Here is a 17,453-nt window from a genome sequence, read left to right as displayed (position 1 = left end):
TACATAGAAGTATAACAGAAATAATATTTAGTATATTAGAATATTCCAAATATACCTTTTATATTAATATGATAATATATTACATAAATTTTTCATAGGCATGTGTGTGTCTGTTTCTTGGGGTATATACCAAAACTCTAAAGTATTTTCTTGATTTAATTTAGAATTTTAAAAAATGACAGTGTATTGAATTTGTACTATTCTCAATCAGAAAAAAGATTACAGGAAATACAATGTCAGTGTATTATGTATATTTGCTACCAAATTTAATGAATACAAATACTTTTGAACTGTGTAATTTTACCTACTATTAAATTCATCATGTGAGCATATTTTGGCTTAAAAGTAGACATCAGAATATTTCATATTTGGAAGGGGTCTTTGAAATCATTGGTTTCAAATGTGAGGGCCGACTCCCAGAATCTATAAACTGAGCAACAGGAGTTGATCTATTTCCATATCTCAACGTATGAGTGGAAATTCCAGTATACCCACATAAAGACTTTGAGTTCCTTTACAATCATTTGAAGTAATCTCAATTCAGTGGGGCTACTCTTCAGAAGTTCTGATGGGCCTTTGCAATATTAAAATTTGGATGTGTCAATCATGATTTAGTCTATGAGTTTTAAAAATAAACAAAAGTTTCTAAAACACAGGTTTGGTGTGGAAGGATTATAAAAGTTTGGGTTAATTGGTAGTGAAAAAGTTGGGAAAAACTGATTTAGTCTAATCTTGTAACTTGCAGATGAAGAAACTGGGAGGACAAATAATTTACTCAATATCACATTATGGTTCATTAGTAACAGGGGTAGCATTAGGATTTGCTTATTTCATGTTTTAGAAATTGTGAAAAAGTATTTCTTTGGGTGTTAAGGTTTTATATTTTGTATCATGGTGTTTAGTGTTCTTAGCAATTGGAACCCAAATGCTTCACATTTTGTTTTGGGGTTGCTTTGGGAATGAATATGTATCAATAGGCAACACCTTAGTCCAAACACGAGGGTTTATTAATTTGTACTCCTTCTGCTGGCCAACTTCCCAGTACTGTGGTTAAAAAAAAAAATTCTGTAGAGGTAATTGAAAAACAAAAACGAAAACAGAAACCTTTAGAAATCTTCATAGTAAAGAGGTGCCATAAAAAGCTAATTAATTTCAAAGTTCATTATTTTATTCTTCACAGTTTTTAGGGTAGTCTTCATTCACATCTACTCTAGTTATAACAGTACTTAAAACAGAGTACAGAATTAAACTCTTAGCATATGAATTTGCAAAAAGGAAACATTTTAGACTCTTCTACAGTTTTTCATCTTAATTGTGCATACTAAATGCATATACTCATAAAATAATTAACATATTCATAATTAACAAATAGGGACAAACTATACAAAAGTTGTTATCACTGTAATTTCTGAAAATATTTAACCCACCAGCAAGAGAGGAGACAGCATTGCCTTTTTTAAGACAGACAATTTGAATAGATAGTATAAGATACAATCATAATTAGAGGTGCAAATAATAGTTTTCCTTTTTGTGGAATGTTTTAAAACTCCCTTCCTTATATTTCTTTGTTCTTTGTCCTTATATTTCTTAGGCAACACAATAATTTCTTCTCAAATGTTTTTTTTATTTTTAGGGGAGGGGAGGTTGTCTATTGATGGTCTAAAAGAAGAGCCTTCATAACTACAGCTGAGTCAGAAATGGGACATTTAGTAATTCGTGCATTGTATTGATGCAGTCTTCGAAGATGTTGATTAAAGGAGAGAGATCATTTTCTATATCCAACATCTCAAAACTTTATAAAGATATCAGAATTTTATAACAAATGATAAAAGGAGTTTTGTGCATTCATTTTCTGTAATAACTAATAATATATGCCAATTAAAACCCAGACTTCATATTTTCTTCAAATGAAGTAGCAGAATGACCAAAATTGAGAGCTAGTCATTGTCATAGATGCAACCTGAAAGAAAAAAATACAAATGTAAATATGGTTATACAAAATACAAACCCTCTAAGTGTTTTAATGTAAGAAATGTGGGTGATTCATACTCTCTTGGTTTAAGATTTTTAAAAAGGTAGAATTGGCTCACTTTATGAAAAAGTGTTAAATGGAAGGTTATATAATTATTTAACTTTCATTGCTTGGATAGATTTATTCTCTATCAAAATGAGGATTATGAGTTTTATCTGAGATTACTTAATTAAATGTACTTTACGTTAGTCATTCTGAATAAGGTTGAAAATGTTAAATATCATTAAGAACTGTAAGTTTAAAAGGCAACATGATTAACTCTACTTCATTTCAATTAAGATTAACTATTTATGTCATAATTAGAAATAGAGAATGCTTAGAAAATATTAATAAGTATTATAGGTTATGAAGTAAGTACCTACTTATTGCAAAGTATACATATTTTTGTGGGTAAAAAATTCTTATTAAGATTCATAGCATAATGAAAAATTCATCAAATATTTTCATACTTCTGTTTTCAAAGAAAGTAAATAAAAGACTCTTCCTTCATGTCCAGTTATGTGTGAATTTCTTTTTTCATTATACCAGGGCATTTACCTTTCCTTACAGTTTTCAAGTGATTCAAATTCTGATCAGATTGGAAGCCTCCAATCAATTCTAATACTAAAAATACAATATTTTTACTATTTGTAAGAAGAGTAAATTCACTGTTATTATTCCCTGAGGTGGGTGCCATATGAGACTTACCATCAGCAATATCATCATAGATCTCTCCATCACTGTAAATGTAGAAACAATTTTTATTTTAAAGAAAATATCTTCTTAACATTGCAGCAGTATTTAGATTAAATGGTTAATAACATGATTTTATAGATACAATAAAACTATTTAAGGGTGACAAGTTACATTCATGCATTTATAAGTAGAAAGAAATTTTATATTCATCTGTACCTCCTTTCACTGGCTTAACCTAATCCTCTATTTCATTCTAAAAATAAAAAGCCTGTAACTTATTCCATATCCCAGACAGAGAGAATAATGGAAACATGCCTCAAGAGTGCAGACTATGCCTTACTCATCTTTAGACCCAACCTTGGGTCTAGCACACAGCTGTGCTTGGTGAGAACTGTTTGTTGAATTGAACAAACTGAAAAATCATGGCATAATACTCCATTTGGGGGGTCCTAATCCAAAGCCATATGGATTCTTTATATCTGGCAATAGTTATACTTTCACTTGAACTTCAAATATTGAATGAAATATGGCAATATTTGGCATAAGAAATGGGTGCATTATTTTTGCATGTTTCTAATTATAATTAGTGTTAATGATAAAATATATAAATATTAGTTACAAATAAGTAGCCAAAATACAGTTGATATGGTAATTCTTATGTTATATAATTTAAAAAATATTTATGTATACAGGCAACATCCATAATAATAGTTCTGGCTACTTTTACACATTTTGAGTTTTACTTGGTCCTGAATCTTTGTCAAATATCCTACTCTAGACACATATTGAGTCCCTTTTGTATACTAGGGGATATAAATATGAGTAAGACAAAAGCATTGGTTTCAAAAGCTTATAATCTAGTGGAGGAGAAAATGATATGCAAGCAAATAAATGGAAGTATTTTAGGTGTTAATATAGTCTTGAAACGTAGAATAGAGTTTCTTAGTTCAAAAATGTAGGTGATGTCACTTAGGGCAGACCCACTTTTGGTTCCTGTACTACCTCTCTGCTTTTATCATGAAGCAGCAGCAGGCCCTTCAAATTGCTGCCAACCATGGCAGATGCTTGCGTTTCCTACGTTTTCTGTTTGGATCCTTTCTCTGAGATTGAGAGAGGATTTGACTAAATGAAGTCTAATAAAAATGCAAAGAAGACAGATTTTCCTAGCATTCACTCAATAACCATTTATTAAGTGTTCACTTCAGGAGGTGATGAGCCAATAATTACTTAAGGAGTACACTTTCAAACTAGCTCTTAATTATCTGTAATAATCACTGATGATGATGTCGTCTTATTATCTGCCACAATTCTTTCTTTGATATTTGTTATCTTTCACAGAATAAAACATACTGAAAAGTCCCATGTCTACCGCCATGATTAATGCTGTGAGGAAAATGAAAGTATTATGATTATTTTCCTTTTGAGTCTTGACTAGTTTGCTGACAGGGCACTTAAAATTGATTTGCCTTTTTTTGATTGGTGTCATGTTGTTTATGGATAGTTTGTGACTCCTCCTTGATTTATTATTATGTTGAATTCTATGAATCTTTGTATTGGTATATGACCTGGTAATGGAGTTCATTTCTTGCACTGGAGTACTTGGAACAGAATCTTATGTTTTGGGGCACTGGAATAGCACAATGGTGACACAGATTGTGAAAATGTTCTTATTCATAAGTATAGAAGAATCATTGACTAGCACATCTTTTTTCTGGCATTCTTCCAAAGAAAAGGCAACTAAATACTCTACTGTGCTATGCCTGGTATGAGTTTAAAGAAGCCCTCAATTAGGGGGCAAACTATAGACTTTTAATATGGGATATGAGCCCCTATCATGTAGACACTAATTGATCCCTAATTCAATTCAAACAACTTCATTATTCAGCAAGTAAAATGCAAAGTATTAATGAAGGTGTTCATGGTGTTGACCTGTCTCCAATGTTTTCAATATTTGTCTCCAATGAATACATAAAACTATGAGCTCTATAACCATGAATGAGAAGAGTTCCTTGTCTATTTAAAACAATGACACTTTATGAAACTCTTAACTTTATTATAGGCACTAACATATTCACAGTAGCATAACATACTGTTTTAGAATTTATTTATGATAGTTCAGTAGATTACTTAAATGATATTAGGAATCTTTCCTAAAGAGATGCCTAAATTTCTTTTTACAAGTATCATAATAGAAAAAAATGAGCTTACTTGTCCACCAAGTAATTCCGAAGAACATAACCATCTATAAGGAAAAAAAAATTCATAAATAATAATTTATTACTAGTACAGACTTGAAATGTCTTTACTGTTTTTTAAGAAATGGAAATATAATAGAATAATTAATGTACTATATGATATGATATATTGAATAATTGTATCTGTTTAGAAATATGACCCATTTTCTTACTCGTGTCTACTTGCCTCTTCTTTTCTTTTCCATTTCTAACTTTTATCTCTCTCTCCTACATTTCTCTTTCCCACAATTTACAATCTTTCCTCTTTTCCCTTTAAATAAGAAGAACATTTTTTTCTTTTCTAAGCTACTGCAGGTTGTAGCACAAGGTTCCTCCAAATTTTAATGTTATTTTTTCAACGTGTTAGCCACGTGACCCAGTTTTACAAAGAACTTATTAAGCATTTTTTCTCCAACTACAAAAATAATTCATAGGTATTTTAAATACCACCAGATCAAAGACTTAACTTTTCAAAGTTTATTGTATTGAACAGAGAGCTGTATTCAACTTCCCTTTCAGATCACCAATCTAGTGGTTACTTGGGGGAGTGTGCATTATAAATGGTCTCAAAGGAGCTCTCAGATTCAGTGTGGAAGGTCTTCCCTTAGTGCTTCTGCCATTTGACAGTGTCAACATTTGCATTTTTCATCTCTCATGGAAACAAATCATTATTAGAAGAACACATATCAGAGAGTCTAGTGATATCCTGTTAAGTGTTCACTTCAGGAGGTGATGAGCCAATAATTACTTAAGGAGTACACTTTCAAACTAGCTCTTAATTATCTGTAATAATCACTGATGATGATGTCGTCTTATTATCTGCCACAATTCTTTCTTTGATATTTGTTATCTTTCACAGAATAAAACATACTGAAAAGTCCCATGTCTACCGCCATGATTAATGCTGTGAGGAAAATGAAAGTATTATGATTAAGTTAAGTAGAAAATAGACCATATTTTATTCAAGGAAGCAAAGAAAAACATTTTTGAGCACCCTGTATTTGCCCCTATTGTGAAAAATGCTTTTAAGAATAAATAAGGACTATTTTTCTTGAGAAATGTCTGCTGACATCTAATTAATATTACTAACCTTTGCAATTATTAGTTTGATGTCAGCACCTAAACGCTATTGCATTCTTGAGATTAGTACTATTTATTGCCTTATCAATACAGTCTGTAAATAATTTCTTTCAGTGAGTCAATCTATTGTTTTTGGTCCACTTTAGATCTGGTTTTGGTTCTAAATCAGAGTAAATGTGTAAAAAATTATAACCCAGGAAGCTCATAAGCAAAGATTAGTACAAATGATGATAAACCCAAATTTACTGATGTCAATTTAAACTGCAAAAACATTTTTCAAATAATGTTGGGATCACATTACTGAAATTGTAGATTGAAACTCCTTTAAGAAAATTAACTTTCCCTTGAAATATTCCAGGGTTAAAAAAAAAACTCCACTGAAATATTTTATCAAGAAATTCATCACTCTTTAATGAATATTGTTTATAAGAATCATATTTGGAAAAGAAAGAATCAAGTTAGTTTGAATTTCTGTAATATGGAAGTAATGAAGTAGTAGTGCAGTTAGCAAGAATTGTATTATGGAAGTAATGAAGCATGTTTCAAAATGATGAAAGCACAATAAAGTAATTTTAACTCAGAGAATGAAAAATTAGATCATGTTACACCTTCCTTTTTATTTCAGTTAAAGCAAAAGTAGCAAAATTTATTACTATAAAGAATATCTAAAATAAATGTCTATGGTCCTTGGGTAGTCTTTGATATCAGTTCTTTGATTCATTTCATGTTAATAGACTCAAAAAATTTATGATATACCATAATTTAACATAATTTTCAAAAGGCGATAAACTCATCTTTAACAAATTCAATTTTATATGTGTCTCTCAAAAGAGAAAATCTTTATAGAAAACAAGCTTTTAGAACAAATTGTGGATTTTGTGTTAGGGTTGCAATAACTGCAATCTGTCTGTATCTGTACATGTTTGAGGCTAAAATAAAATGTTAACAGTTCTCTACAGACAGTAATAGCCACAATTTTTTTTCATTAGTGAAAATGGTGGTTCTACTTCCATTATGAATTTTCTCTTAAAACGAATTGGAAATCAGACAGTATAATGACCTATTCATCATTAAGTTAATTAAAAATAATGATGTACACCAGTCAAAGCTTTTAACAATGAAGTCAATCTTGTGAGGTGTTCGGGCTTTGTAAACTAAAAAACTAAACTAAACTGAACTCTGAATTAAAATTAGAATATAGAAAATCAGAAAAATGTTTAAGAAATTATAAAGTGTTGCCAGACTGAAATTATACTAGCATCAAATATATTTCTTGTTTTTTTTAAATCTTTAGATTAAATAAAGGTAAAAAAAAAAGAGAATATATTCACCATTTTTGGAAATTAAAGGTTTTTATTTTCTGTGCATTTAGGTAATCAACTTCTAAAAACTCATTTCTGCTAAAATTGTATAGACCTGGATAAAACAGTACCTGTTATTAAGCACTAAAACAATCCTTTATATGTCTAAAATCAATAACTCATGGTATAAGGTTTTATTACCTAAACATCATAAAATTAATTATTAAAAATATCTTCACTTGGGTTCTCAAACTCCTATTACATTTCCTCCTATATCTTGCTTGTGCAAGAGTCCCAGAGGTCAGTTTTTCTTTTGTGGAGTGCTCTATTGTTGTGTGTTTAAGACACATAAATATCAATAGTTGTTTACATTATTTAAGAAATATGTATCAAAGAGATGGAATGTAGGATGGTACTGTGCTGCTCTGTTTTAGTTCCCCAAAATGATGTGATAATTTGAGGTTCATTAGCTATAAAATTACTGTTGTATAGCATTTTGATGGGGTTAATGACCTTTTAGTACAGCATAGATTTTGCTATCTGGTACCTTTAAAAAATTTCTGAAACTTAATTCTATTAAAAGTATGATTCATGCCAGTGTCAAAACAAATGACTTGCTCTCAATTTTTATATAATCTCTCCATTGTAGTTCCTAGAAATAATTTTTTTTTTTTTTGCAGTAGAAAAATGCTCTCTTTGCTCACATGTTCCATGTGTATCCATCATAGGGAATGTTAATGAACAATACAAACAAATGGAATAAGAAAATACTCATCATGGTTTCATGCCATGTAGAATGGCTGCTGTGTTTGGTCCGTCCTATAATACTGTGAGTGCTGGCATACTAAAGATTCTCACATATAATAAGAAAGTATTATTTGGAAACCTCATCTTCATAGAGAAGAACACAGTATCTTGAAACACATGTTTTGAAATATGTGAGGGGATAGAGCTAGTTGAGAAAGTAACACCCACCCCCCATATGTGCCAGTTAATTTCTTCCCCAAATGTTTACTTGCTACAGGGCAGATGTGTCCCAGGACTAATGACTCACCTTTCAGAAGGGTGTTGTGAATATAAAATTACCAAGGAAATGCAAACTCATCTTGAAAAAAAATGGAAAATATCTTTGTTCCAATATTTTCAAATCTTTTACTTAATAAAAAATGACTTATTTCCTTATTGTCTCATTTGTTATGAGCAAATCCAGAAATAAAGTTAAATTAACTCAATTTGGCCTCAAGTGGTTCAAAACAATAAAATCATATTATATAGATTTACCCAGGCAAGTGGAACAATGTCCAACTTCAATGGAAAAGGCTCATAATATAATAGAGAAAACAAAATGCAGTGTATAACATTAAATATAAATTATCATCCTTGTTTTATAGAGATGTTCTCCCTCCTTTCTCTCTCTCTCTACTTACTTGTACTTACTTCTCTTATTTCTTCAAATCAGGTGACTTTAAAGATTTCTGAACTAAAAATGTTTTCTTCAGTGAACATGTATTGTTTTACAGTTGAAAACAAAATTACTTAAGCAAACATGATCAGTTGGATTTGGGAAAATCCAAAGCATCTTTAAAATTCTCTTTTCTTTGATATGCAAAGAACATTTTGACCACAGATAACTCAGCTCATGTCTCACTCCACACTTTATGTAGAAAATTTTTTCCCAGTGACAGGAGGTGGGAAAACTCACAGCTTATGAGACATTGAGTTGTGGAATATGTGCAAATATTAGCAAGAAATTCTAAACAGTTAGGGATGTGCCAGAAATATATATTTAAGACCTCAATGCCTCCACAATATGCACTTTTACAAGTCATTTGGTGAGACTTGATCAAATGTGATAACACCTGTAAAAGTGGCTTGTACTCCACTTCACAATGGCAAGGGATTATTGTTAATGATTTAGCTTCTTATTTCTATCATTGTAAATTAGGTTTAAGTAAGCTATGTTTTCTTCGATGGATTAAAGAAGAATGGAGAGTAAGGAAAATGTTAGGGTCACTATGGTGTTAGATTGTAAATGCCTCTACTGCTAATCAGAAGACTTAGAAATAAGGAACTGCAAGATTTAGAGAAATGATACATAACAAGCAAATGTCATTACTAACGCTAAGACAGAGAATTTCTTCTAACAACTTAAACTATTCAACAGACTTCTTCCTGTGAATGTCTATATGCCAGCCTTCAATTTGGTTTTCCATCCGCAATCTCCAAATTGTTACAGTCAATTCCTCAAGCCCCAAACAAGATGCCAGGCCCTGTAAAATGTGTTGGTGATACAATGTTGAGAACACTTCACTGAAGCTGCTCTCAAGTTCATAGTCTAATAAGAGTAATATATTTGTATAACAAAAGGGACAATTACATTAGCAAAAGTGGTTCATGGAAGACCAGGGGAGAGATGAATTGAGAGGAGGTGGCTGGGGAGTAGGAAGTAGATATGCTTCCACTTTGAGATGACAACTGAGTTGTTTCCAGTAGACAATTTGGGCATTCCAATAGAATAAAATAGTGTAGAAGGACAAAATAGTATGATTTATTAGAGAATGACAAGTAGTTTGTATTTGTGAAGTGTCAGTTGCAGCTACTGACACAGGTGATGAGGGCGAGGAAATAGCTAATGGGGTGAGGAAATAGCTGATGAGGGTGAGGCTAGATCATAAAGGGTTTAATATACTAGTCTAAAGACTTTGTGCTTTTAAAAATAATATTTGAGTAACAGTGTGGGGAATGGATAAGGGTAAGGATAAGGGAGACATATCACTTGAAAGGTTATTGCTATAATCTAGGTGAGGGAGGGTTAAATCCATACAGCAATCATCTCAAATCCTATAGGACTATGTGAGGAATGGATCAGAAATTAAGAAAATTAAGAATGTCAAGGATCCAGTTTAAGGAAGGATTTTTAAAATGTAATGTTTCTGCATCTTATTTTTAACAGATGATAAATTCTAAGAACAGGAGCCCTTCTGTAATCACCACAGTATTTAGAATTTTTGATGTCCAAATAGGAAATGATTGCAAATAATAAAATTATTCCTGAGTGGTTTTTTCTTTTTCTCATTATTAAGGTAGATAGAAGTCTTCTCTAAATTTCTTTTTCTGGTGCAGTACGTATTCCTGCTTGTCTATATCCATACGTGTTTGTTGAGGAGGTCATTTTCATTCTTATTACTCAGAGTATGTTCCAAGGACCGGCCACATCAATTACCTGGGAGCTTGGTAAAATGAAGAATGTCACACCTCGCTTCAGACTACTAAATTAGAATTTGCATTTTTAACAAGATCTCCATGTGATGTGTATGTACTTTTAAGTTGAGGAGCTTTGATCTCAACTTGGATTGTTGCTTTCAAAACCAAATGGCATTTGTTGCTAAGAACAGTAATCTCAGGACAGCATGGTAAAATGTGTCTGAAGCTTGTGTACTGGAGAAAGGTCCACATGATCAGTACTGGGACATTCTCTGTCGTGAAAAATGTGAAATAATTTGGAAAATAGAGGAAAGAAAATATATCATTTAGGTCTATCACTCTAATCAACCACTATTAGCATGCACTTAAGTTTAGTTTCTTTTGTTTGCATAAATGGCTGTAAATCCTATCCCATATTAAGCAGGCTTCTTATTTCTCTTACAATTGTGTCATGAGAATTTCTTCACATTATCAGAGTCATCATGTAAAATATTCAATACTCAATTTGGAATATTCATCACATTTAAAAATCTTTGTATTTTTGAGAATTTTAAAACTATTTTTGATGACCTTTTAATTTACATATTTTTCTGCATTTAAGTTTATTCCTTGGGTTACATCCTACTGATGCCAGTCTGAATGGGGGTTTTTGTCTCCTGGAGCATGATCTATACATTATTTCCAGTGAGCTTCAAGTCTTAATACTACTGTATCCCTGCTTTTTATCCTTTGTACCCACATTCCATTTTCTCCCTTAAAAGCCAACCACACCTCCTCCATGATAACTTCAGATCCATTTTCCCCACCCTTGAGTCACTGTTTTTATTCTTAACAATTCCCATTTCAGTTCCTGTCCCTGAGTCACCTTCCTGTCATTAAAATTCGACTCACAGAGTTCATGTTTTCTGTGCAGACTAACCGAGCTGATATGGGGTAGCCATTCAGTTTTAAATATAGGACAGCATAATTTTGAATTACTTTTTTATGGGCTTAAATGAAATAAACTTCCTTTTAAAATTTGACAAAAACGTTTTCCTCTGTCAGCTTTAATAGCTGATAAAGTCAAAGAGGACAGGGGCTCTCTTGTAATTATTTAGAATACTATATCATACCAAGTGTGTTCAAATAGGAAATGAGAACAAGTGAATTTGCAAGGTAGGAAAACGGGAAATTCGAGGTGTGACATATGCTATGTAATTTCAAAACCAGGCTAGAGCAGAAGCCTCTCACCACTACCACAGTGGACTTCACTTTAATGTACATAAGAACAAGCTGGGGAAGAAGTTATGATCACAAAATCCATCTGACTCCCAGAGCTTATGACTCAGCAAGTCAAGGGTGGGTCCAGGCAACTGCAATTTCATTATGCACAGAAGTGTATTCTGATGCCGGTGGTCTGTTGGACTGCCTTTTGAGAAGCACTAATTTGGCATTAAGTTGGCACTGTAGTGCCAAATAAATCAGGAGGAAAGTAAAAACAAGATTAAAATAAAATACACTGATTTCAGCACAGCCAGATCTCTAATTTCTCAAATGTTTTCCATGATTCACAAAGCATAGAAAAAAAAGTTAATAAAATCAGATCACTAAAACTTGTTTGTTTGTTAAATTCTGGAGTGCCATATCTATGAAGAGTAAGCAGTGACTTACATTTTCCATCTTCATTTCTGCAGAGAACTTTTGTATCATCTGTGTTTTGTATAACTTCAAGAGATTCACCAGGCTTTACCTGTAGATCTCTGGTCCCCCACTTTCTAGAAGTTAAGGAGGATGCAACTTTGGTTGAATACAGAACTCTAATATCACCATCATACTGGAAAAATAAAGAGAAAACATTCACATTATTGATTGATGTGTATTATTAAAGTAATTCATACAGATTGATTAAGAAAGTCTTTGCTAAATAAACAGTTCCTTATTCAAAAGATACTATGAAAACATTAAAGAAAACTTTTTGGGGGAAAATATCACTCATAACCTCACCAACCTAATACAACAGCTATTTTCAAAGTGAAAAAAATATTAAGTTTAAAGTGTACGTATGCTAGTTTGATACACTCATATTGCAAACTGATTGCTATCACAGTTTTAGCTAATACCTCTATCACTTAACCTAATTACCATTTCTTTTTTGTGGTAAGAACATTTAAGATTTACTCTCTCAGCAACTTTCAAATACATAACACAGTATTGATAATTACACTCACTGGCGGTACATTAGATCCCTTAAACTTATCCATCTTATAACTCAAAATTTGTACAGCATCTTCCATTCCCTCTACACTCTCAGCCTCTGGCAGCCACTATTCTACTCTGTGTTTCTATGAGTTTGGTTATTCAGATTCCATATATAAGTAATATACATACAGCAATTCTCTTTCTCTTTTTAACTTATTTCACCTTGCATGATGCCCACAGGTCCATCCATGCTGTTACAGATGGCAGGACTCCTTTCTTTTTCATGGCTGTATAATATCCCATTGTGTATTTTTTATACTATGTATATATACATAATACATATCACCATATATTATGGAATACACAATACAGTGGAATAATATATTTCATTGTATTATGTATATATATATATGCAGACACACACATTTTTTATTCATTCTATTTTTAGATTACCATCTTATCAAATTTCAAAGGATAACTAAATTTATGATTATTGCAGTATATATGTTATGCATGTATGAGAGTTTGCTTAATTTGTCATAGGACTAAATTTAAATCTGAAATACATTTTGTAGAAAATAAAGGAATTATGATGGGTAACTATGATATTGATAATTGTACTTTTAAAATGTGCATTTTGGTACTTAAAAATCATTGAATTTTTTTCATTGGTGTTTTGAACTTTGTGTGACATTTAAATATGACATACTTTAAATTTTTTCCTGAAGTCTTTTTCTTCTTTTTCCTGCTTTTTTAGCTTCTTAGGGTCTTTTTCTTCTGTCTGGACCTTGGCTCCTTGACTAAGATGGCAGAACACACATAGAACAATACTTAATTTCAAAAATATAAAAAGAAGACTGTATAATAGAGACTTTATTCATAATACTGAATTTTTGTTAAAATTTGTTTTCAATTAATTATTTTTCTTAGAAATCCACTACATTCATTATAATAGATGATAGTTTATAATGCAGAAGAAATTTCTCAAGAGAATACAGATTGTGAGTTAAAATGGAAGAGTTACCTTTATGTTGAACCATGTAAGATCACTGAGGTATAGTTTAAACATGGTTACACATGAGTGGTTTCACAGGATCTGACCTAGTCTTGAACTCCCTATGTTTTTCAACCCTTCCTAGATAGTTAAGTGGCTTGGATGATGTCATAGAAAAGGCATTAAAAAAAAAAACTCTTAAAAAAATTTTTTTCATGGCTAAGAAGTTTTTCTATATGTTAGTTTTTTCAAACCTATTTAAAATGGAGCCAGGGTGGTATCTCCTAGATGCCAGCCACACTAAATCCAGTTGTGATACGAGTGGTGACTAAGCCTAAATTAGTGATTCCCTAGCCTGGCCACACATAGGATTATCTGGGAAGCTTTTAAAAAATACCACTGCCTTTATCTAATTACCAGATATTCTAGCTAAATTAAATTAAAATTCTAATTAATTTGACTGAATGGGGTACAGGTACCAATATTCAGGTTTTAAAACTCCCTGGATGATATAATTTATAGCCAAAGAGGAGAACCATTCACTAGGGTTAAATATGGATGTTAAGGAAAGGCTGTGAATCTATTTGGAAGGGAATTTTAAAAATCAGAATATTTGTGAATAATGAACATGTGTGAACATTGATAAACTTTTGTTTAGATCACCTAAGATAAAGTTTTGTTTGTAACTGATTTATTTAAAATGTTAGGCTCTTAACTTTTGAATCTTAGAATTGAGTTCATTCAGTGTGAAACGAATTAGCACAATATCCTGCTTTAGGTTCTGCATCATCCCTGAGTATCTCCTATTTTATGGTACTCTAGGCCACAGTGGTTGGGCCACAGTGGTATTGCTGTCCCAGATTAGCACTCTGGAGCCATCAGAATACACACGAATGTTAAAAATGCACCACAAGCTCCCTTTGAGAACAATTTACTCAAATTAATTAATTAAAAAAAATTCTGTGTTAGAGAACATAAAATTGTGTTAAGTTTGGAAAATAAGCAACAGGAAAGAAAACACTATATATCACATAAAGTTTAAATGGCTGGGGTTTGTTTTGCTTGGAGAAACAAACCATTGTATGATTCTGGGTTCCTAGCCAGTTATTTAATGGAATGTGGTGGTGGCATTTCTATGGTAGCATAAAACAGAAATGTGCATTAAAAACTGTCAGGGATGGAAGTGACTTTCTGATGGTGAGGAATTTTTAAAAGTAACATATCCCTGAAGAAGATTTGATTTTCCTTTCATGGGGCACTGAGAAAGGAGAATGAGCCTCCTTTAATCTTTCTTGCTTGTTTTGCTTATAGAAGTTGATCTTCATATTACAAATGACAGCAGATTTTCTCTTTAGTTTCTTTGATCTTGAGACTGCCTCTTGTCCAGTAAAATTAGTTTAACAATATTGGTAAAAAATACTTATAGTTCTCTATTGTATTTTTACCAGTGCAGCTCAGAAGACACCTGTTGTTGTATTCCATTTATGTTACTTTCATCCTTTACCTATTCAAGTCCAAGATCTGTTTATTCACCTTTCTTTTTTCTTAAAAAAGTTAGAGAGGTGTTCTTGCTTTTACACACAGTATGTGTCAGATCATGTCACATATCTGTTGGAATATAAAAAAGTATCTTCTCATTTACTTTCTATTTTAAAACAGTTTTCAAAAGGCACTCCTTTTGTATTAACTGATCTTAACAGGTTTTCATCCAATTTTAGCCTAAAATTAAATTGAAACTTGAGGTGAGCTGAAGAATGCCACTATTCACTGTTGACTTTTAAAAGATTTTGAATGGAATTGGAGAATCTGATGCTTTTATGAAAAAGAGACATATCTGAAAGTCCTTTTAAAAAAAAACCAAATACTCCTTTTTTTCATCAAAGGGAAAAAAAATCTCCCTGTGGAGGACAGAAGATGGGTGAGGGTTGAGATATAAACTAAGAAATGTTTTGAAGGCCAAAAAGACTTTAGCAAAAGAGTAAAAATAAAGGGAGGAGATGAATTAGATGTGATCAGGCTCTCAAATATTTTCCCAGAGAATGGCTGAATGAATGAATAAATGGATTCAGACTTCAGTGAGTCACAGGACAGAGGATAATGAGCAGAAAAGGAGAAAAACCACTGGGAATGTGGGAGGGGGAGGGAGAAAGGTGAGGTACGGGAAAGACAGGAGGAGGAGGATCAAGGCTCTCCACTCACAAACCTGGTAGAAACAATCAGGGCTGGAATCACGGAGAAGAGGACAAAGTGAACATGAGCACACACAGTGGACATACACTCCGTCATAACTTCATTCTCATTCAATTTTCTTGAGCAGTCTGATTTTCATTACTTCACTGCAATGAGAACATGTTAATTACCTCATCTCTGCTGATGGAGCAGGGAAATCAGAGGCATCCACATCATCATAAACTTCCTCTCCCATGTCTAATAGAAGATAAAAGAGCAAATGTTGAAGCACTGCTAGTTTATATTTTGATAGAAGCATTCAATGATGTTTTTAACATGAAGTTGTTGCAAGGACAACAAAGGGAGTTTTCCTGGGGTCTCTGTACATTTCTCCTTGGAAGCCTTTTCTGTTCCTTAAAAGGGAGACGTTCTAATCTCCCTGGATGACTCCCTGGATAAATAAATATCCCTTGGAAAACCGGTGACTCTGTTTGCAACTATCATTATCAGGGAAAGTCCCCCAAAACAGTGATTGAGATTCTATGAAGATCCCCAAAAGTGATGAATGAATGGCAAGATTATAAAAGAGCTGAAAACAAATCAGCCATTACCAGCACTGGCAATAGGCAATGGAGACCGAAGTCAAATTTCTTATGGGATTTGGGGTGCTATGATAATAGATAACATTTTATTTTTATGTCTGTGTCTAAGTCTTTGTCTTTATCTATTATGTCTAACTATCCATCTACCTATCTATTTGTATCTGCCATTCTCTTTTACTCAGTGATCTGTTCTTTGTTAATTTTCACCTTATAGTAATATTAGGTGTGGCACTACCTTAAAATGGAAAGAGTGTTTCTACTAATAAGACATTTCTAACACTAGCAGGTTTTGAGAATCAGTATTGGTTGAAAAGTTGCTCTGACTTTATCTGGTTCCTGGCTTTTACAATCTGGAGATAATTTCTTCCTTCTAGACTTCTTTTTAATAAAATCAGGAGGAATCCACTTATTAAAGCCCTTCCTCTCTCCACCTATTAAGTTTCTCCACAGCAAAGCAAGCTGAGTTGAAGGGCATACAAATATTTTAAGGAAAAATTACCATTGCAAGTTTAAATGTCCTCTGCTAGTGGCAGGATTTTATTTCCTTTGAAGATTCCCCTCTCTGTATATACTCGTGCTGTATATATGTATGCACATACCTCTGTGTATGTATGTGTGTGTATTCTCCCCCCATTCAGGTTAATTAACACAGGATAAAACTTGCTCAGATATGAAGAATTTATGATAAATGTGTAAAAATTACGACTTATCATTGGCTTCCAGGATGGATAAAATTGCCCTTCCATACACAACACTTAAGACATACTTGAGAACAAAAGAAAAAACTTTTTTTTTTACTTAATTGATCAGATTTGCTCCATTTTATACCTACTCTTTGTGGAGCTAAGTTTCTTGGGTACTTTTTGAAAATTTTTTATTAAGATATAATCTCATCATCAGTTATTGATCAGTTTGAATTGGAGTCTTACATATTTTCAAATTGATAACTGAAAACAAAGTCAGGTAAACAGTCTGGAAAATAGA

General features: G+C 32.3%; 1 protein-coding gene across 12 annotated transcripts in view; it reads right to left on the bottom strand.

Moving 5' to 3' along the window:
• Positions 1 to 985: 985 nt before the first annotated feature.
• Positions 986 to 17,453, bottom strand: part of FYB1 (FYN binding protein 1) — a 148,226-nt gene continuing 131,758 nt past the window's right edge. For all 12 annotated transcript variants that reach the window (XM_037002535.2, XM_037002508.2, XM_037002522.2 and 9 more), the window contains 6 exons: positions 16,059 to 16,125; positions 13,414 to 13,504; positions 12,177 to 12,339; positions 4,916 to 4,949; positions 2,720 to 2,751; positions 986 to 1,960 (listed from right to left, as the gene is read on the bottom strand). In XM_037002535.2, coding sequence (XP_036858430.2) covers positions 1,938 to 1,960; positions 2,720 to 2,751; positions 4,916 to 4,949; positions 12,177 to 12,339; positions 13,414 to 13,504; positions 16,059 to 16,125 — 410 coding nt within the window. In that variant the 3' untranslated portion in view covers positions 986 to 1,937. The remainder of the gene's footprint in view (positions 1,961 to 2,719; positions 2,752 to 4,915; positions 4,950 to 12,176; positions 12,340 to 13,413; positions 13,505 to 16,058; positions 16,126 to 17,453) is intronic.

The sequence above is a fragment of the Manis javanica genome, chromosome 1 (assembly GCF_040802235.1).
Source record: "Manis javanica isolate MJ-LG chromosome 1, MJ_LKY, whole genome shotgun sequence".
In the NCBI taxonomy this organism is placed as follows: Eukaryota; Metazoa; Chordata; class Mammalia; order Pholidota; family Manidae; genus Manis; species Manis javanica.
This window is presented reverse-complemented; position numbering and strand designations above follow the sequence as displayed.